General features: G+C 44.5%; 1 protein-coding gene across 2 annotated transcripts in view; it reads right to left on the bottom strand.

The window, feature by feature from the left end:
* Positions 1 to 13,475, bottom strand: part of LAMP3 (lysosomal associated membrane protein 3) — a 34,363-nt gene extending 20,888 nt beyond the window's left edge. For both annotated transcript variants that reach the window (XM_060011059.1, XM_060011058.1), the window contains exons 1-3: positions 13,359 to 13,475; positions 5,555 to 6,285; positions 4,548 to 4,676 (exon numbers count right to left, since the gene is read on the bottom strand). In XM_060011059.1, coding sequence (XP_059867042.1) covers positions 4,548 to 4,676; positions 5,555 to 6,285; positions 13,359 to 13,407 — 909 coding nt within the window. In that variant the 5' untranslated portion in view covers positions 13,408 to 13,475. The remainder of the gene's footprint in view (positions 1 to 4,547; positions 4,677 to 5,554; positions 6,286 to 13,358) is intronic.
* Between the last annotated feature and the right edge of the window lie 8,235 nt (positions 13,476 to 21,710).

Here is a 21,710-nt window from a genome sequence, read left to right as displayed (position 1 = left end):
AAAGAGGCCAAAGAGGCTATTTCCTTAGAGCTGCTGGTCTACTTTTTGGCAACTTGCCCCAGAGTTCTCTGTGAAATTTAGATTCACTCCTTTATGGATTCATTTGCTAAAGGTATACTATGTATAAAGTCAGGGCTGGGCACTAGAGAGAGGAACGTGAATAAGTCAAGACTTGCCTTCAAGATGGCAAAATGTGTGGTAAGTGCATTTATGGAGGTCAGGGAATATATGGAGGGTCTTCCAAGAGAAGAAAGTGTCCCAGTTTTACCTGGGATGGACGTGGGGATTGGGGTGGGGAGACTTCACAGAGTGAAGATGAATTGATAATTCATCTCAAAGGATGAATGAGGGGTGGGAGGGGCATTCCAGGCAGAGGGAACCCCACAAGGGAGAACAGGGCAGGAAATGGTGCCGCACACTTGGCAAGTTCTAAACAGCGCACTCTGAGTGTGTTAACATTTGAACACTGATAACAGTCCTCAGGAGTCTATAAGCTAAGAGGGCTCCGAATGCCCCTGAAAGGCTCTGGAGAAACACCAGGTGGGTGGGCACTATTCGACTTCCAGACCTCATCGACTCCAACTCACTGCCTTGCCCTGGTGCTCCTCTCTCCTGGTGACTGATTTCTCCCAGGTCCCAGAGCCGGCGCTGGAGGCTTGCACTGCCCTTCCAACCAGGTGGATGAGAAAGGGATAGTGTTGAGAACAGAAACATAAACTCTACACAGTTACTGGAAGATGTTTTTAAAACAAAATACCCTTTAAAACAAGGAAGTTGTGGGGAGCAGGGGGAAAGGAGATATATTTATCTTTCCTCTGAAGGGTCTGAACAGCTTTCAGCACTGTCACCTTAATCAAATGAGACATTGACATGGAAACGTTTTTGGTTCTTTAAAAAATGAAACTGAGAGAAACGAGACAGGAAACCCCCCTCTCCAGACGCCGTGCTCAGCACTTTCACATACACCAGCCCAGTTCACCCTCACAGTGGCCCAACAAAATAGGTCCTGGTTGGTCCCATCTTATAGTGGAGGAAACTAAGGCTCAGAGAGAGAGCTAGTGACTTGTCCATGGTCACACAGTAATAATATGGATAAGTGAAGTCTTGACTGACAACAACATCAAGTGACAGTTTAGGAGGCAAGTTTTTCTTTACGTTTCTGCCATTGGCAGTATTTCAATATTAAAAATGACAAATTATTGTACATGATTTGAAACCTAAAACTATAGCCTATATTTCTTTTATTTCTCCTGTTATGTCTAGCTCAGTGTTGGCGACAAAGTAGGTGCTCAGTAAATTCTTATTGGTAAATTGGCTGACCAATCAGTCTTGCTAATCAGCATCCAGTTATCATTCTACAACCTGGTTCTCTTTATAACATCTATTATGTTATAACTAACATGTATTCCTCTTTTCTAAGGCTCTCTTTTTTCTCTAGAGCACTGGTTCTCAACCGAGGGTGATTTTGCCCCTCAGGGGACATGTAGCAACGGCTGGAGACATTTTGGGTTGTCACAGCTGAGGTTGGGTGTTGCTACTGGCATCTAGTAGGCAGGAGCCAGGGATGCTGCTCAACGTCCCACAAGGCTCAGGACAGGCCCTGCCGCAAAGACTTATCTGTTTAAACCCAAGTGTTAATACTGTTGCTGTTGAGAAGCACTGGTGTGGAAGGTAGCAACATGGGAAAAGTGGTTGACTGAATTGTTGAGCCCACTTCTCTTGTGGAAGGTTCTAGACATCTTTCCTGCCTAAATGCATTTCACATAGTTCCCCCATTAGGGCAGAAGGCACAGTGCCGGGATCCACAGGCCAAAGCGGGCCTACAGCTGTGTTTCGTTTTGTTTGACCAATGGAGTGTTCAAATGTCTAAAAGATGTGTTGCCAACACTAAAAAGTCATGTGCTTTCAGAAAAAGATTGGGATTTCTACCTTCTCTTGAACAAGAAGGGTTGACAAACACTGGTCTCTTATTACTACCTGATAGAGGTGATGTGTAAATATTTAACGGGCACAGTAGGGCAGTGGCCATGCAGGACACCCCACCGTCCAGAATGAACACCTACCATAAAGGACAGTGACAGTCCCCAGGGCTAGATGCCAGCCCCACCACCAACCCCGCCAGCTGGAGCTGAGGAGTGGCTGGTAGGGAGACGGGTACTCCCAACCCCTCCCTCTTGTCCCGTCACTACTGGGGCTGCCGCTTGTCACCTCACACTTACTCTAACATTTTTCTTATGCAGATTTAATGGGGAAATAAAGTCTTCCTCAAAGGTGTCAAAATAAAAAATAAGAGCTGCCCGTTTCAAGGAAAAAGACATTTTTACTTTTTCACTACTTCACTCCTTAAGTTCTATGCTTAGCCCCTGTAATCTTTGGATTTGTGGCCACTGCTCTGGCTTAAACAACTTCTCTTTTAAAATGCATAAATTCCCCAGAAGGGCTAAGGCTGGGGGGAACTTTTCCTTTCTATGAGCCTTTTTGCTTTCTCTTGGGGCATAGCTAAGGGTGCCCGCTCCGGGTTTCGGTGCTGGCAGTGGAATGAATAAGGTGAGTTTCGTTGGTGAGACTCAGGCAAAGCAGCTGTTGCAACACCTGGGGCCGTGGACTGAGAGCGGCTCACCTTGCTCCTTCCCGAAGGTGTCGGGGGCAGGGAGCCCTGCTGGTCCTTCCAGCTCTACTGGACACTCATTTCCTGTCCACCCTCTGGAGGCACAGAGGATTTCCAGAACGGCTGGCATTCGGCACTTGGGTGGAGCTTGGTCAAACAGAGCCCAGCCTGAAGGCATCGTTCCAGGAGACAGAGGAAAGGAGCAAAGAAAGACATCGAAAGGTGCCAAGACACTCGTTCTGCCTGCGGCCCGGCAGCAGTGGCCACCGTGTGCCCCACACAGACACTGGAGGTTCCTGACGCCTTTCTGTAGGCAATTATTCACAGGGGCAGTGGGTTGGGTGGGATCAAGCCCTAGACTAAAGCATAAATTCTTATGCCTATCCTCTGCCATTTTGCCAAAGTGACTTTCAAAAAATCCCTGACACCTTTTTAGATTAACTTCAGTTGTGCAGGAACAGAGCGTTTATTCTGCCCTGAGTGTTCTTCTGGTGAAGGACCATGCTTGTTTCCATTTGGTACTGAAAGGAAACCACCAACTTCTCAGGGGCATTTCTACCTTAAGGAGAAAAGTATCATGAGAAGGACAAAGGCTACGAGACCAGGAAGCTCAGTTCAGTGTTCTGTGACGACCTAGATGGGATGGGATGGGGGTGTGGGGTGGGAGGGAGGTCCAAGAGGGAGGGGATATAGGTATACATATAGTTGATTCACTTCACTGTACAGCAGAAACTAACACAACATTGTAAAGCAATTATACTCCAGTTAAAAAAAAAAAAAAGCTTATGAGACCAAGTCAATAACATTAACAATAATAATAACTCCATGCAATAAAGGCCGTTGCATGTATCACGCACTGTGCTAGTTGGTTTACATATACCATTTCTAATTCTCCCAAGGGTCCCACTAAGTAGCTATAACTAGTTCCTTTTTGTAGATGAGGAAACATGCCCCAACTAGTCCAAGGTCACGCAGCTAGTAAGTATTATGGCTGTGAGTCAATCTTGATTTGTCTGATCCCAAAGTCTGTGCTCATTGCTCTCCAAGATCTGCTAACCAAGACCCTCTAACTTCAGAGGTCACGTTAGACAGGTAAGAAGAAGGCCCACACCGAGTCCCAGCTGCAAGGGTCCTCTTGGCTTATTTGAAAGACACTTTGGACCAAGGAGGGGCAAGCCTCCTTTGAGAGGGGGTTGACCATCACTGTGTTCCCAAGACATTTGTCCTTTTCAGTCACTGTAATCACAGCCACAGTGACTATTGAGCATCCACGTTCCATGTACTGAACAAAGCTCTTTACGGGAGTGATCTTTCATTCTTTTCCCCATTTTTCAAATGATAAACAAACAAATAAACAAACCTCAAACAGATTAAGTTGCCTGCCTGATGTCAAAAGGAGAACAGAGTCCAATTTGTAGCAAAGACTCTGATCTCATGACCATGCTTTTCCACTCTACTCAGTTGTCTACCCCACTCCAGGATATGGCCTGGAAAACGCAGCCCCCGGTTAGTCCCTGAATTTTGCCTTCTGTGGTTGGAAAGAACCTATTGTGACATTTGACTCTGGTCTCAGAGTAATCCTGTTTCTTTTTGCCCACTGGGTATTTCTGTGGGTCTGTTCATCGGTACAGCTTCCTCCTTGGGGTGGTTTGCAAATGGCACTTCGGCCAGGTTCCCCAAGGCCACATCTCTCTCAAGAGGCATCAAAGCCCTTCTTGGGCCGCACAGAGGAGGCTGAAGAGGGAAGAAAGCAAACGGAAGATGTCGACACTTGCCTCCTCTCCGTCTCCATGACCCTCATTCTTATCAGAGAAATCTCGAAAGGCTCTGAGGTCTGTTTCCCCTGGAACTTAAAGTGTGGGATTGCACCACCGGGCCCCAGGGTGAGGGACAGGGAAAGCGATGCTAGAGCAGGTTAGTGTAAGGAGTTCAGCCTCACCTTGGTAAATGTCAGATTCACAAATCCGCCCTGGAAATTCAAGAGAAGGTTGGATTTTCGGAAGCCACAGTTCCCAGAGGATTGGGTTGCATTGGGGTCGATGTTGAAGTATTTCTGAGGTGAAAAAACCTAAACCAAATAAAATAGATTGGCTCAATGGAATGTCAAAAAAAACTCTAGCTGGGAGACCAGAAGCACAGGCTGGTAATTGAGCCTGAAACTCCAGGCTAGTGGGTGTTCACTGGAGAATTTCAAAGTCCCTGGAAGACACCTCTCATTTCCAAACTGTTATGTTTAAAAGACTTTTTTTAAAGAAGGAGTGCTCTCACAGAGAGGAGTTCCTCGATAGATAATTCATGGCAGGTATATTCTTGAAAAACCGTGTAGAATTTAATTTTTGTTCAAGCAAACATGTTGGGCGCTACAGGAAAGGTTTTGCTATCTAATGTACTTCTGTTTCAAATAAAAACCAAATGTGGAAGTTTTACTTGACATCGTAAAAACTGCAAAAAAAGGAAGAATTTTTATAGTGATTCTTTCAGTAAATCAAATAATCTAAGCCCCACTCCCACCCTCTCCAATCTTCTCATTCACCTGGATTTTTCATATTAATGTCACAGCTGGCTGGAACCACAAAGACCGTCTAATGCAAACCTCTCATTTCACAGGAAAGTTGCTGAGGCTTGGAAGTCATCCAGAGGAGCAGGGCCAGGCTGGGGTCAATGCTGGCCACATCCAACACTCTGCCCATGGTGGCTAAAAGTGGAGGGTGTGCATATTTAAAATTTTGGTGTGTGCCTTTCTTCATTCATACGGTCGCTATCAGTGTCTATTTTTGTACGTATTCTAAAACAGATCCACCTCGTAACAGAGCACCTTGGAGAAAGAGGAGCCCGCAGATACCTATTTCATTCCAAGATACAGGATGCAGGGGAACGTTCATTTTCAGCAAGGCACTCCCCACTCAAACTTTTTGAAGCAGTGCTATAGTCCTGTGCCAGACTTACCGACTCCGTGTCTTGAACCGTCAGCTCTATCCCCATCTCTGCTTTGATACAGAGCTTGCTTCCGTTCAGAACTTGATAAATTCCAGTCTTGGCTGACGATGGCTGGGGTGCGAGGGTGGGCCTGGGAGCTATGGTGGCAGGCGAGGCTCTGTGGGTTGTGTTGGTGGGCTCTGGGGTGTGGGTGGGTTGAGTAGGCTTCTGACTGGTTGTGCTGTTGTGTGGTGTGGTGGACAATGTTGCTGGAAGGGTGGTCTGGTTACTGAGTTGGGTGGTTTTCCCAGTTGTGTGGCTGACGGTCGACGGCCTGGCTCCAGTTCTGTGGGTTGGCGGGGTGACGGTGGATGGTGGTGGACTGGGACCTGTGCTGGGGCTGATTGTAGCCTCAGTGACTGGAGCAGCCGTGTGTGACTTGTTGGGTGTGGCCAGGGTTGTGACTAGGGTGTGGGCTGTCGGGCTGGTGGAGGGGGTGCTGTCTGCAGTTACCAGGGAAGCTGTTGCTGGAATTTTTATGGTTGTGTGTGGGGTTAGGGTCTCAGAGGTGGATGCTGTGACAGCTATCTGAGAGGTGACATGCCCATCTGTTGACCTTGCTGCTAAAGTTTTCTGAGGCACACGGTGCGTTGGCTGCAGGAGACAAGGTTTTGTTGTGGTCTGTACTGTTGCAGGTGGAGAATAGCCTGTGATTTCTGGAAACGCTTTTGCTCTCACATGACCGCCATAATGCAAAATCACTGCAAATTAGGAAACAAAAATGTTAATACACCAACCAATGGCTCACATGAGTGAAGCCCTCCCCCACTCCACTTTAAGGTTTCTTCATTAAAAATTAACATGTGTTTTTCAGATTTGGGGGAAATTTACAAGGAAATAACAGTGAAGTGAAGGTCACTCAAAATTCTACCACAAGGCCACAATTTTAACGTTTTGGTTGCACCCATGTTTTTACAGGGTTGTGAGCATACTGGAGATATTCTTCCCATTTCTCTGTGTGGGGTGTGGTACTATCACCCCAGCGAGCATGCTCAGCTAGATATCTAAGTGCCAATGCCTCTTCATTTTCCATCTTCAAATGTGAATCCAGACAGTTCCTGGATAGAGTGTGCTCCTGGGTAGGGTGCTGCTGTGATGACCTGATAGAGCTGGGGCAGCATGAATAACAGTAATAAAGATTTACACAGACTTGTATAGTTTTCAGAGAATCATATAATCCCAGGTTTGAAAGGGACCTTAAAGATTATCTAGTACAAACCCTAATCTGATGTGTGAATTGTACTGTTGGATATTTGCCATGTGTTCCGCCAATCTATGCATAATTACCTCTAATGACAAGAGATTCAGTTCCCTTCCATTTTTTATTTCACCATCAGTTTTCTTTTCTTTTAATAAATTTATTTATTTATGGCTGCGTTGGGTCTTCATTGCTGTGTGCGGGCTTTCTCTAGTTGCGGCGAGCAGGGGCTACTCTTCCTTGTGGTGCGTGGGCTTCTCATTGTGGTGGCTTCTCTTGTTGTGGAGCACGGGCTCTAGGCACTTGGGCTTCAGCAGTTGTGGTGTATGGGCTCAGTACTTGTGGCTCACGGGCTCTAGAGCACAGGCTCAGTAGTTGTGGCGCATAGGCTTAGTTGCTCTGTGGCATGTGGGATCTTCCTGGACCAGGGCTCGAACCTGTGTCCCCTGAACTGGCAAGCGGATTCTTAACCACTGAGCCACCAGGGAAGCCCTGCCATCAGTTTTCAAAATGTACCCCAGTTTCTGTCATTCCCTTACTTAACCTTTAGAGTAGCGCAGACTTTTCCAACTAAGGAATTAAATTAATCCATAAGTGCTCTGATATATCTGGTGTGCAATTCTTCATGGTTTGGCTTAAATGTCAGCTCCTCAAAGAGTCTTCCCCATCCTTCCCACATGAAACAGCTCCCCATCCCCACAATTCTCCATCACAGTATTATATTCATTGCCTTCACTGCATTAATCACAGCTTGTAATTATATAAGGGGACGGTATTCAAATATTTAACAATAAGCCTGTTCAGACAGTGTGTACCAGCAGAATATCAGCCCTGATTTTATGTTTATTTATTAATTGTGCCTCTCTCCCACTAGATGAAAAGCAAGCTCAAGGTGGGAACTGTGGGTAATTTTTTTCACCACCAGTGCCTGTGCAGAGAAGGTATTCAGTGGATACGGAATGAATGAATAAATAACTGAATGTGTAAATGGTGGTTACAGCATTGTAGACCTCCTAGGGTTATTAACAGGCTCAAACAAGGTGGTTTGAGTGGAAGCCTTCCTGGACTATTAAGCATACCTAGAGTGTGTATTATCGTCATAGGTTCTCTCCTGGGTCATCCCTTCAGGGCCGAAGGCCTCTGAATCTTTTTCAACCAGAATAGTTCTATCCTTGTCTCCTTCCAAGCACAGAGCAAGCCAGAAATTAGACAACTGCAGGTGATGTCCCTTGGGAGCTTACGATCAGGTACACTGAGAGATGGCACTGTCTCTTCAATGCTATGGTTTCACTATGTTTATGCATTGTATTTTCACTCATTGGAGCTGTTACTGCCCGGTGCTGAGCAGTGACTTGGAAAAACACGGGGAAAAGGGAAAGAAGATCACTCTACGCTGGTGTTTATAAAGTCCTGAATTTCACATCGAATTAAAGTCATCCATAAACACCTTTACTATCTCTCCCTTTCATCCAATACATTTCTAGGTGGGTACTTTCCCCATAGCAATAAAAATTCCAAGTTACTGAACACTTACTACATGGCAGGCCTCAGGTCGAGGGTCTTATTTCACCAGCTCTTCTCAAAAACCCCCTGACGGGTACTAATCTTTATCTGTCTTTCAGATGAGGAAACTCAGGTTTAGAAAATTCTATTACCTTGACCATAATCACACAACTAGTAAATTTTGAAGCTGAGACTCAAGCCCCTGTCTGAACCAAAGCCTGCCCTTGGATCTGGGCATGGGTGGAGGTGGTGCGTGTCACTGGGAAGAATGGTAAGAGAAGAGACAAAAGCAGAGGAGAGAAGAGTAGGGTGCCCCTCCAGTGACCCCAGTTCACTAAACCATCATAATGGTGGTCCTCAGAGAGTCTTTCAAAGGCCCACATGCTAAAACAGTGATTATTTTCCAGAAGAAAAGGCTAACTTGAAGCCCAGTAGTAGCACTTATAAATTATTTCTGCACAGCTGGTTTGCAAAATGGGAAAGACAAAAGTATCAGTTCAAAATGCCTTTGATAACATTTAAAGAAGACATTATTCATGACATTAAGTTACTTGAGACTATTACTAAAGAGTCTTTTCTTGTATCTAAAATGTTTACTTGGACAATTGAAATGTATGATATTTGAGAGTTGCAGATTTTATGGGCTATAGATTTACTTCACCAATCTTTGTAAAATCATACGTGGAGCCTTTATGCCCATACTGTAGAGCTTGGAGCAAGATTTTTCCTTTCAAGATTGTTATGAAGGTTGACAGTTGTTGAAGATTTATTTGCATAATTCATTTGGGCTGAACCTGAGTTGCTGTTCCCTGGGTCAAAAACCCAACAGGAACACAGTTAGGGTCATAGTATTACTATGAAGAAATAGAATTCACTCCCAGATGTGGTATCTAGGAATATCTTGTAGTAAAAAGCAAAGATTGCTGCAGAGAACTCCAGGAGACTGGGAACCACCTGACTTTTGCTCTCCTGGAAGATTAGGTCCTTGATAAAATCCCACTGTGTACAGCTTATGCTTATGAACTAAAGCAAATCTTCTCAACTGAGTAGAATTTCCTCAACTGAGTAGCACACCCTTTCAAAGGGGGAGCCTTCCTCATAATGCAATTAGAACTCCTCTCTCAGCAGTGATGAATGAACTCAAGTAAGGGAAAAAAGCACATTGGCCATTCATGAACGCACAGCACCCCAAACAGGACAAGAAGACTCACGGTACACTGTCAAGTGTGCTTGGTATATAGGAAGTCTTTGTGAGGTGTCTGGAGGTGATGGTGTCTCCATATGGTATGTGACCTTGAGGCGGACAGGAGCCTGGGCTGGTAGGTGGCAGGAACAAAAGTGACTGAAAGTAACAGAGTGTGTTACAATTAAACAAGTCTGGGAAATATTGTTCTAATATTCTTCTCTTTCTCTACTCTGGTCCCTCCCCTCCTCTCCTCATCTCCCTGTAGGAGTGTGGGGTATAAAAGATGGGCAGGCAGTTAGATGGAAATTTGACAGAGGTAGCTATGCTGTGCATTGAAATACATCCCAGAAAGTCCATATGTTTGTTAGGTACTCAATGGAAATAATGCTCTGAAAAATACTCTGTTTTACAAAATCTATGTTTATGACCACACATATATGACCAATCTTGGTCAAAATTGGGTCATAGTTTTTCAATGGGATCTTTGGCCTAAAGGTTTAGTCAAGTTCACTGGTCTGTCTGAAAACCACAAACTGGGCAGTGGGCAGAAGCAAGGGCAGGGCACAGCTCAGACTCTCTCAGTTCTCCTTCTACTCAGAAGAATACAGCCTGAAGTCCACACACTGATTTGCGAAGCTCCCACTCCCAGAACCTCAGCGTCTCCTCTCCAGGATTCAAGAGACTCAGCAAATGAGTACCCCGGAGCCTTAACCCCTTGTTTGTATTCCTCTAGATGGTGAACTGCAGGAAGGGGCGTGAGAATGTTTTGGTTTCCCTACAACTCGCAGGAGGAGTGAGAGATAACCCATCGGCCAGGCCCTGGCAAAGCCAGTGACCACACAAGAACTGCTTCTTTAGGTATTTCCCAGACAGTCGGGCCTTCCCAGAGAGCCTTAGTTTGGTTTCCCCGCCACACCCAATTCAGCAGATACAGAGGCGCCTCCTCTGAGCCAAGCTCCAGGCCAGGCACTGGGGTTAGGTCTTTGTTCTCAGGGGGGCAAAGCCTTGTGAGGCAGACACAGAAATGGACTATACTCCTCGGTGTGACAAGTGTTATTATTATTATTTTAATAAATTTATTTGTTTATTTATTTTTGGCTGCATTGGGTCTTTGTTACCGTGTGCAGGTTTTCTCTAGTTGCGGCGAGCGGGGGCCACTCTTTGTTGCGGTGCATGGGCTTCTCATTGCGGTGGTTTCTCTTGTTGCGGAGCACGGGCTCTAGGCACGGGCTTCAGTAGTTGTGGCACGTGGGCTCAGTAGTTGTGGTTTGCGGGCTCAGTAGTTGTGGCGCACGGGCTTACTTGCTCCGCGGCATGTGGGATCTTCCCGGACCAGGGCTTGAACCCGGAACCCCTGCATTGGCAGGTGGATTCTCAACCACTGCTCCACCAGGGGAGCCCAGGTGTTATTACTGAAGCAGGCCCTGAGTCCTATGGGGTGAGGTGGGGAATCCATCACAAGGAGAAATTCTTCAGGCAGACAGGAAAGTAGATGGCATCCCACAGGCAGGAGAAAGAGTATGTGTAAAGGCATGGGGCTTCAGAGCCTGGAATGTCTCTGCAGAACAGCGGAGTCAGCATCATGGGAGCTTGGGAGGGTGTGAGGAGGGGTCAGGAGGAGGGCCAGCAGGGAGCAGACCTGGCAGGTCTCAGAGGCTACCTTTTGCAGAGCTCTAAGGAGCACAGCTGCGGAGTAGATGGAGTGCCGTGGCCATGTCCAGGGGCAGGGAGTCGAGCTTAACTCCTGAGCACTTTCTCTGGCACCTCCCCGGGCAGCAGAGGTAGCCCTAGCTGGATGCGGCAGGAAGACGGTTTCTGGATGTGTGGGGCAGCAGGGGTGGGCCCTTGACAAGGTTCTGCTCACAGTTTCACAGTTTAATCTTAGGCCTTTTAGCAGAGAGCTGTAAATCCTGCCTCTGTCAGTTTTCTGTGGGACTTGAGGCTCAAAGAAAACCCTTGAGCAGAAGGGGCTCTAGCCCTGTGTCAGAGACTGCTGGCTGACTACGCCAAAATCCAGTCTCTCCTTTTTCCTTAGTAACTGAGCCATGAGTTTAAGCTGAGCACTTGCTGCATGGAATAAAGCCCCCCATCTCTAAGTCTCCTTTCCAGATGGGTAGGAATGTGACTGAGTTCAAGTCAAAGCAATACAAGTGGTAGGGTTATGTGGGCCTCTGGGAAGGTTGCTTGAAGGGAGCTCAGTCACCTAGGGGGCCTCTCTATTGCCTTCCTGTTTCCTCCTTTAATCAGGCTGCAATGTGTATGTGATGGCTGGAGCTCCAGCAGACATCTAGAACCATGAGGAGACCTTGCAGGTGGAAGTCACACATTGGATGGTGGGTCCACAAGAATGAGTCCCCACACAGACCTGGTCTGAATTCCTCTGGACTTGTTTTCACTTGAGACAGAAACAAACACTTATCTTGTTTAATTCACTATTTGGCGCTTGTCTCTTATGTGCAGCTGAACCTAAATTTAACTGATACAAACTTAAATCTCCTCATTTTATGGGGTTCGAATTTGAGATCAGGGAAGCAAAGTGACTGTATAAAGATTACATAGTTAGCTTACCTAAAAGCTTTGTCTCTCCAAGCAAAATGTCGAATGGTTTTTGCTCACATGCAATTCAACAAGTATTTCTTGAACATATGCATGTAGAAGTATAGTGCAGAAGTGCAGAGCATGGACCCCGAAGGTGAACTTCCTGGGTGCAAATCTCAGGGCTGCCATCTGTTAGCTGAGCGCCCATGTTCACCTCTAAGAATGCACAACTCAGAGACGAAAGGGCAACGTGGGCATTTCCTTTCCACCTGCCTGTGCATTTATCTCACGTTCATTGCCCTCCTGAATCCACCAGTCATCTGCCAGCCATTGAATTGGTGCCCACAGACAGGTCACTGAGGGTTACTGCTACATTGAAATCGTCTGCATTTTTATTGGCTTGCTCTGCTAAATATAATGATTAATTTTCATTTTGCCTCCAAAAGAATGTGAAACTCTAATTCTGAAAGTGTGGCACAAAGAAAAACAGCCTGGATTAGGGTCGCTGGCCTGACCTTTCACCCAACTTTCATGACAATTCGTGTTACACTCAAGTGCAGCTGTGTCTCCCATTTGAGCGTGTTAGTGAGGCCATGTGGACAGAGCTAGTTCCCTCACATGTTCAAGTCAGTGGTAGTGGAAGGAATTGTGAATCAACCAGCAAACTTGATAAAGCACATAAGAGGACTCAACGTCCTAGGGAGAAAATGTTCTTGGTGAAAGCAGGGGGCACAGACATAAAAGAATCATTAAAATCTCAGCTTCCCAGACAGTCTCTTTGATCTGACCTATACTGGTAATGAAACAAGAAATCTTTGATGCCCTGGCTTACATCTTTCTGAGACGGCAGTTTGTCAGACCACATCTCGTTCATCTTCACAACTCGCTGTTACATAACATACACATAGCGCTCCATTTAAGAAAAGCAGAAAAAGCAAGGCATGACGTGATTTCCCCAGGCTCTTGGCAAGAGCCCCATTTCTAAGCCCTGGCTCAGTTCTCCATCTCTTAAATCGAAGAGATTTGTACAAACTCTCCCTAATCAGGTGCCTACAGACCATTTGGGAACGAGGGGCAGCGTCACTGTCTTCCAGGGTGGACACCTACGCTGCCTGACTCATGGAAAACAAGTCCAAACTGTGAAAGCCTCTGGAAAAGAAAATGAAGGTGTGCTCCACACGTAAGGTAATAAAGAGGCATTCCCGAGTCAAATACCCACAGTAGCTGAAGCCACTACAGCCATCTCCAATCTGTCCTGCCCCACCTTGGTCACTGGCACTAGAATGCATTTACATTTAACAGGACCGGATGTGGCAGGGTCACCATGGAAAGTCATGTGTGTCACTCACCGGCCAGGGACACGAAGAGCACCACCACTGCAGACAGCTGCCAGGACATGACTGGGGAGCCAGGGAGTATCGCTGCCTCGCCAAGGGACTGCTAGGCTCAGCGCTCAGCAAGGCTGGGTCTTCCGAATGGTGCAAGGCTAACTCCAGGGCAGGCTCTGGCAACAAAGTAGACACCTCCTTCTGCCCCTTATAACTTGTGGCAGAGAAAACAAAGTCACTTGCGTTATGAGAACTGAAAGGCCCTCCCAAGTGGTATGCTGAGAGGGGAGGGAAACCACAAGTGGCTCTTGTGTGAAGGCAGGCACTTTCGTCTCTGCCTTTAGTGTTTGTGAGCGACGGGATGGGGGATGGGGCATGTCCCCCAGCCAAGGTGAAGGGCATCTGAGATCATTTTGCACAAGAGGTGGTGGATCTGTGGCAGTGTCTGCTTCCTTCTCTCATAAGTTGGGTCTCCATTTTTCTCTAAGATCTTGAGTACATTTCTGTAAACCCAGAGACCCTTCTCAGCCAGGAGAAAACCAGTCCCTCAGTCTTGAGGGTGAGCAGGAGTCAAAACTCCATGGGTAGAGTGCTGTCTGTCTCTGTGTGTTTTCACAAGAAGCCTGAGGCAGCCCTGTTCTCTGCTCAAGGCAGCCTCACCTGGGAACTTCACCTTGTGGGGAGGGGTCAGTGTGACCTCAGGAATCAGGGAGATCTGGGTTTGAATCTGGCCCTGCCAACTCACCGGCTGTATGACCTTGGGTAACCTCTCTGAGCCTCGGTTTCTTCTGTTGTATAACAGGGATAACAATGACTACTCCCAGGTGGTTTTCCTGGAACACAAATAATATTGAATATCTTCAAAAGGCAACCTTTTCATGTCTTATCTCCTTCCTCTATTAATTAGACAAAACAATGGTGGTCTCTCTCCCAGAGCTGTGAGTCCCCGTGAGGAACACACATATAGGCAGTTTATCAGGATACCCTCCTGATTACTAGGTTTAGGGCTTTCAGTTTAGTCTCAAACCATTTCCTGAAAAACAACTTTGGCAACTATTTTATCTTACTACGTTGCTGTAATCAAGCAAACTTACCAAAGCAAGGGGTGTGTTTCCAAATTGAATTTTTATGGTGGAAGGTGAAGATTAATTTGTGTCAGTTGACCTAATTTCAGCTACTTGCTATCTAGAATTCTGGACTTTGAGTCAATTTATTCAATAAACAATAATTAAGCAGATACTCTGTGCCAGACACTCTTCTTATTCCATTTAAGCCCCACAGCCACTCTATGTGGGCACTATAGTATTATTGTTGTCCCATTTCACAGATGGGGAAACTGAGCATAGAGAGGTCAAGTGACTTGCCCAGAATCACTTAGATAATAAATGAAGAAGCTGGGCTATGAATCCAGTCGGCTTGAAAGTCTAGGATTTTAAGCACTATGTTGTACTACAGCTGAAGAGGTGCTCTGGACTAGAATATAATATACGCTTTCAAGTTGCTTACTGCCTAGTTGAGAAACATTTATTGATATAAATAGCTAGAGAGCGACTGATCAATTGTTTGCTACTTAGAAACACACTAGATGAGGAAAGGAATAGTCAGAGATGACTTTGTAGGCGTTGAACCTTGGAGAGACTGAAGGTCATAGAGGATCTGGGTAGTTGGAGAATAGCAATAATAATAATAATAGCAGTAATAATGGTTTCCATATAAGGACTCCCTATTACGTGCCTGACACTGTGTAATGCATATGGTACCTCTACAGGGTAGATTTTTTTAATCCCCACTTTACTGATGTGGAAAATGAACCACCCAGCATCACATAACAGGCTAAAATTTGCATCATGCCTTGTCTAGCCCTGAAGCCTGTGCCCTTTCTGCTGGCTACCGGAGCAAAATCTCTTGAGTGGTGATAAGCCTGACTGGAGGGGCCTGGGGAGTTATTTTCTTAGTGGTTGCCCTGAAGATTACTGTACATCTCAGCCTATAGCAATCTAGTTTGGATTAATACTATCTTAACTTCAATAGTATATAAAAACTTTGCTTCTATCTATTTCCATTGTCTCCCCTTCCTTTTTGCTATTATTGCCATATAAACTACATCTTTATTCATTGTATACCCACCATCATGGGTTTATAATGATTGCTTTATGAAGTTGTCTTTTATATCAGATAAGAGAAAAAGGAGTTACAAACAACGCTATAGAGGAAATGTTTGTGTTCCCTCAAAATTCATATACAGAAGCTCTAATGTGGTGGTATTGGAAGGTGGGGACTTTGGGAGGTAATTAGATTATGAGGGTGGAGCCCTCATGATGGGATTAGTGTCCTTAAAGGAAGAGGAAGAGAGCTAGTTCTCTCTCTGCTCTCCACCACGTAAGGATAGAGTGAGAAAGCAGCTGTCTACAAGCCAGGAAGTTGGCCCTCACCAGAATGCCACCATGCTGGCACCCTGATCTCAGACTTCCCAGTCTCCAAACTTGTGAGAAATAAATCTGTTGTTTAAGTCATTCAGTCCATGGTGATTTGTTACAGTAGCCAGAGCTATGACAAACAAAAAAATATACCTATAATGTCTTCTATATTTGCCTATGTAGTTACATTTATTGGTGCTCTTTATTTCTTCATGTGGATTTGAGTTACTGTCTAGTAACCTTTCATTTCTGAAGGATTCCTTTTAGCATTTCTTGTAGGGAAGGTATGTTAGTGACAAATTATCTCAGTTGTTGTTTATCTGGAATGTCTTAATTTCTCCTTCAGTTTTGAAGGACAGTTTTGTGGATATAGAATTCTTAATTGACAGTCTTTTTCCTTTCAGCACTTTAATATATCCTCTCACTGCCTTCTGGCCTTGATGGTTTCGGATGGGAAATCTCTTATTGAGAATTCCATATGATTTGAGATGTGGATGAGCTCATTGCTGAAAAAATTATCCTTTCTTCACTCTATTGCTTTTGTACCTTTGTTGAATATCAGTTGTCCACACGTATATGGGTCTATCCTGTTCCACTGATATAATTTTCTATCTTTATGTCAAGATCAAATTGCCTTGATTGCTGTAACTTTATAATAAACCTTGAAATCAGGTATTATTAGCCCTCCAACTTTGTTCTACAACATTCTTTTAGCTTCTGCCTTTCCATTCCCTAATTCTCTCTCTTATGCTTTAAATTAGCCAATAAAGAGTGAACCTGTGAAACCCTAAACACCCCACCCTTGGGCCCTAACAAAGGCAGAGCCCCAGGTCTGTGCTCTCTGTCTCTCAACCTGTGACCTTGCTTCATGGCCCTTGAGTGTGCTGTGTACTCTCCAGGACCTATGAGTAGTAAATCTTGTTCCTCAAAGTCCCCTGATGGTTTCTGGCTGAAGTGTGTACTGCAATCATTATAAGAACCACACGGGCTAGTCCAGCCACAACACTGGCCCCACAAGCTTGGTGAGTGCCTCAGGTGTTCCTAGTTCCTAGGCAAGAGCATCACCATCAACAGGATGGGACCAAACAGCAGGGGGGAACACAATTCAGCCCATAACAATGGTCTGTCTTGTTAAATGTTCCATGTGAACTTAAGAAGAATGTGTGTATTCTTTTGTTGTTGGATTCAGTGTTCTATAAATGTTATTAGGTTAAATTGGTTGACAGTGTTGTTCAAGTATTCTATATTCTTACTGATTTTTTCTTTATTGTTTTATCAATTCTTACAAGAGAGGAGTTGAAATATCAGATTAAATTGTGGATTTTATTCCTCTTTGCAGTTCTGTCTTTGCTTTGTGTATTCCAAAGCTCTGTTATTGATGTGTAAATATTTAGGATTGGTATGTCCTCTTGATGGATTAACCGCTTTATTTTATTTTTTTTTGCGGTACGCGGGCCTCTCACTGTTGTGGCCTCTCCTGTTGTGGAGCACAGGCTCCGGACGCGCAGGCTCAGCAGCCATGGCTCATGGGCCTAGCCACTCCGGGGATCTTCCTGGACCGGGGCACGAACCCGCGTCCGCTGCATTGGCAGGCGGACTCCCAACCACTGCGCCACCAGGGAAGCCCAACATATTCTTATTCTTTTTATATTTAAATAGTCAATTTTCTTTTAAGGAGACATAAATAATGAGGGGAAAAAGCTTCAGTACTTACTTATGTGATTACCATTTCCTGCAGTCTTCACTCCTTTGTGTAGACCCTTGAGTTTGTTGTTGCTACAGTCAGCCTAAGTACACCATGCACTTCAGATTCCTCAAGTGTTACCTGTGTTTAAGGTATGGCATTGTTTGACCAAACGTTTTTCTCAATGTGTGCTCCACTCTCAGCTTTAGGTCTTCCCTGGTATGTGTCAGAGTCTCTCCATGCCCTTGTAGCTCTCCCAGCAGACTCCACTGTTACTTGATAGTCAGTGCTTGTTAGCCTGGGGCTGGGGACTGAGCCATGAGGTGCTCTGTTCTGATTAAGTCTCAGGAAGGCAGGCACTCTGTCCCTGGGTCTTGAGGGGGTGTGACCTTCAAAGTGTTTCTACCCTCCCCCAGCAGTTTTGGGCACAGCACATATTCCCACCTCTCTCCCAGGATCAGAGGTTTGGTTTTTATTCCATTATTTTCCCCCAGCTGCAGTTGGATTTACCAGCCCTGTAAGGATGTGTTTATTGCCTGTTCTTGGACAGCTGGTTCTACTTTTGTTCTGTTGGAAATATGGGGCAATAGGATCCAAGCCTTGTCTCATGTCTTTCCTGCAGCAACTGATATTCCCCTTCCCCAGGCTATGCCCTCAAGGATGCTTTCTCAGGACTTTTGCTAATCTTTTTTGTGAGTGCCCAGTGAGACCACTGGAGGAGAAAAGCCTGTAAGTGGATGCAAATATTCATTATATCTATGGCCCCTTGGTTTTTATTTTCTCTTGCAAGCCTACACTGGGCCACAAATTTAGCAGAACTCTCTTTGCCAGCGTACAGCAGTGCCTGCTCCAGGTAGGCAAGTGCTTGGAGTTCCATCTCTCTTTGTAGGTGCCTGTCTTTCCTTGGTCTTCAGGCTATATGGGTGCCCGGTGAACTCAGCTCTCTCATGGGTCCACAAAAAGTTGTGAATTTGCATATTTTCCAGATTTTCTGATCTTGCAAGTGTGGGGATAGTTCTCTTTCTAGATTTCTACATCTCAAGCAGAAGATATTATTTTTAATAGCTGCACAGAGTTCCATTGTATGTCAGTACAATATTTTATCAATCGGCTTTTTATATTTAATATATTTGTTATCTATCGTTAACAAAACTTAGGTGCTTAAAACAGCAAACATTTATTATCTCATGGTCCTCTGGTAATAAATTCAAGAGTGGTTTAGCTGGGTTCTTCTCGCTCCAGGTCTCTCATGAAGTTTCAGCCAAGACATCAGTTTGAGCTGAAGCCATCTGAAAGCTTGACTAGGGCTGGACAGTCTACCTCCCAGGGGCTCACACACATGGCTGTTGGCAGGAGGCTTCAGTTCCTGCCACGCAGGTCTCTCCTTTGGGCTGCTTCAGTGTCCTCTCAATATGGCAGCTGGCTTCTACAGTGAATAACCCAAGAGGGAGAATGAGGAAAAAACTAAAATGCTTTTTATAACCTAGTCTTGAAAGTCAACGAGCATCACTTCCACCACATTCTATTTACTGAGTCATTAGTACAGCCCACACTTAAAGAGAAGGTAATTTGATTCCACTCTTTGAAGGAAGGACTCTCAATCTGGGGATAAATTTTTACACTACCACAGACATTTAGGTTGTTTCCCATTTCTCACTACTTGTTTTCCTGTTAAAAGTGATCCTAAAATAAACATCTGTACATATAATTCTTTGTTCATTTGTATGAGTTTATCATTAAAATAAATTCCTAGAAGTGGAACTGTTGGATCAAATCATATACTTATTTTAAATTTTTGAAAGCTGTTACAAATTCACTTCTAAAATGATAGTACTAATTTACACTCTTACCAACAGTGTATGAGAGTGATGGTTTTCCTATAGCGTCTCCAACACTGGGTATTATCAAAGTTTTAAATGTTGGACAGTCTGATAATGAAAAATGATATATCATTGTTTGGCCTCTTTTCATGTATTTACTGGATTTTGAATTTTTTTCCTATGTATTCATGTCCTTTGCCCATTTCTTTTTCCATTGTTGTTGATTTGTAAACACTCTTTATACACCAAGGAAATTAGTCTTGTGCCATGTTTTGAAAATGTATTTACCTTTTGAGTTTTAATTTTTCCTTTTCTCTACATATAAGTTTTTGCCTCTTACATAGCTTAATTTGTCAAGATTTTCCTTTGTAGCTTCTGGTTTTAGTTTTTGCCTGGAAAGACTTTATCCTATTCAAGATGCTTTTCAATATGTTTTGACTTTCATGATTTCTTTAAGTCACACTCTTGAACAATAGTGAAACCAAGCAGGACCCTGTGGGAAGGGAGCAATGCAGAGACAAAGGAGGAGCAGTCAAGAAACAATAGTACAGCCCTGGGGCAGGTCCTGGTTCCACCTCAAGGGATACACATAACAATATCTTTGAGCTCTTTCCAGAATTAAAACGCCCAACAAATGGAAGATGTTAGCATTCTTCATTCCAGATTAAAGGAACCACAGAAGCTTATCAGGAGACCACCTGAGGCCAGATTAAAGGAGTGAAGGCCCTGCACACACCCTAATCCTTATCAGCAACTCTGGCCTTGAACCATTGCTATAAAACTGCTCACCAAATCCCTCTGGGTTGAGGACACACTGTTTTTGAGAGGCACAAGCCCACTGTGTCCCCTTTGCCTGGCAAAGCAATAAAGTTATTCTTTCTACTTCACCCAAAATTCTGTCTCTGAGATTCGATTTGGCACCAGTGCACAGAGGCCAAGGTTTTGGCATTGATATGAATGACTTTAAGGGCTGAGGTAAACTTACTATTATTTTTTCCATATTGCTATCCAGTGGTCCAAACACCACTTTTACAAAACATTTATCTTTTTGGTTCAGAACTAATTTGAAATGCCTTTTTTTATAAATTCTGAGATGTATCTGGGTCCATTTCAAGATTCTCTACCCTGTTTTCCTTTTGTTAATTTCCATGGTATATGTTCCCTGGCAAATTAAAATATTATGGTATAAACCTACAATTCTTGCTACTTTTATAATAGCCATATTTGAAAAGCTTATCCATAAACAAAAACTGCTACCAGATTAAAGATGCAATTGACAAACATTTTGTAGAGGATTAGTGAAACTATATTTTAAAAAGCTTTCTATCCTCATCTGACAATAAACTTGGAACTCAAGAGACACTTGATACTTGTTGACTGATAAGCAAATGCTAGTGTGGTAACTTAGAATCTTGGCCTAGGAGTTGGAAGACATGGATTCTAGTTCCTCCTCGGCTGCAGGCAGGCTGGGTGACACTGATGCACAGTAATAAAGTTGTAGTTGGGCAATGGCCTCCTAGCTAGCTTCCCAATACTTCTTGCAGCTTGGTGAAACAAAGTTTTAACTAAGGGAATATAAGAAAAGATTTTGCATGCCACTTGCACACTGGGCCTTAAAATATTACGTATGCATATCTTCCAAGTTCTTTCCCTTTCCTGCAATCTGGAAACTGGACATTCCTGAGATCTGTTTTTGACTATGCAGGCAAAGACAATGCTCTAGTGGATGGCAGAAAAACCAGAAGGAAGGAACCTGGGCCACTAAATGACCGTGTGGAGCACAGCAGCCTGCAGGCCCAACCCAGGATGTGTCACAAGACAGAAATATTCTTTAAGTCACTATATTGTTGGATATCTTTGTTACAGCAGCTTACTCTTTCCCTTTACACATGGGATGTTACATTCCACTAAGAAAAGGGTTCTGTAGTCAAATAAGTTTGGGAAATCATGAGTTTAACAAAAGCATACAGACATTCTTCCTGAAAGAGTTCTCTGCTCCTTTAATCTACTAATTGGGATCAACCAAGAGAGGAGCAGAACATGTAGTGTTTTTTTTTTTCTTCTGGCCATGCCAAAAGAACTAAGATCCTGGCTTGCAGGATCTTAGTTCCCTGACCAGGGATCGAACCTGTGCCCCCTGCAGTGGAAGCGCAGAGTCCTAACCACTGGACAGCCAGGGAATTCCCCTGTGTAGTTTTTTTTTTTTTTTAACCTCTTTATTGGAGTATAATTGCTTTACAGTGTTGTGTTAGTTTCTGCTGTATAACAAAGTGAATCAGCTATACATATACATATATCCCCATATCCTCTCCCTCTTGCATCTCCCTCCCACCCTCCCTATCCCACCCCTCTAGGTGGTCACAAAGCACCAAGCTGATCTCCCTGTACTATGCAGCTGCTTCCCACTAGCAATCTATTTTACATTTGGTAGTGTATATATGTCCATGCCACT

The sequence above is a fragment of the Delphinus delphis genome, chromosome 4 (assembly GCF_949987515.2).
Source record: "Delphinus delphis chromosome 4, mDelDel1.2, whole genome shotgun sequence".
NCBI lineage: Eukaryota > Metazoa > Chordata > Mammalia > Artiodactyla > Delphinidae > Delphinus > Delphinus delphis.
Note: the sequence above shows the minus strand (reverse complement) of the source record. Positions and strands in the feature narration are given on the sequence as shown.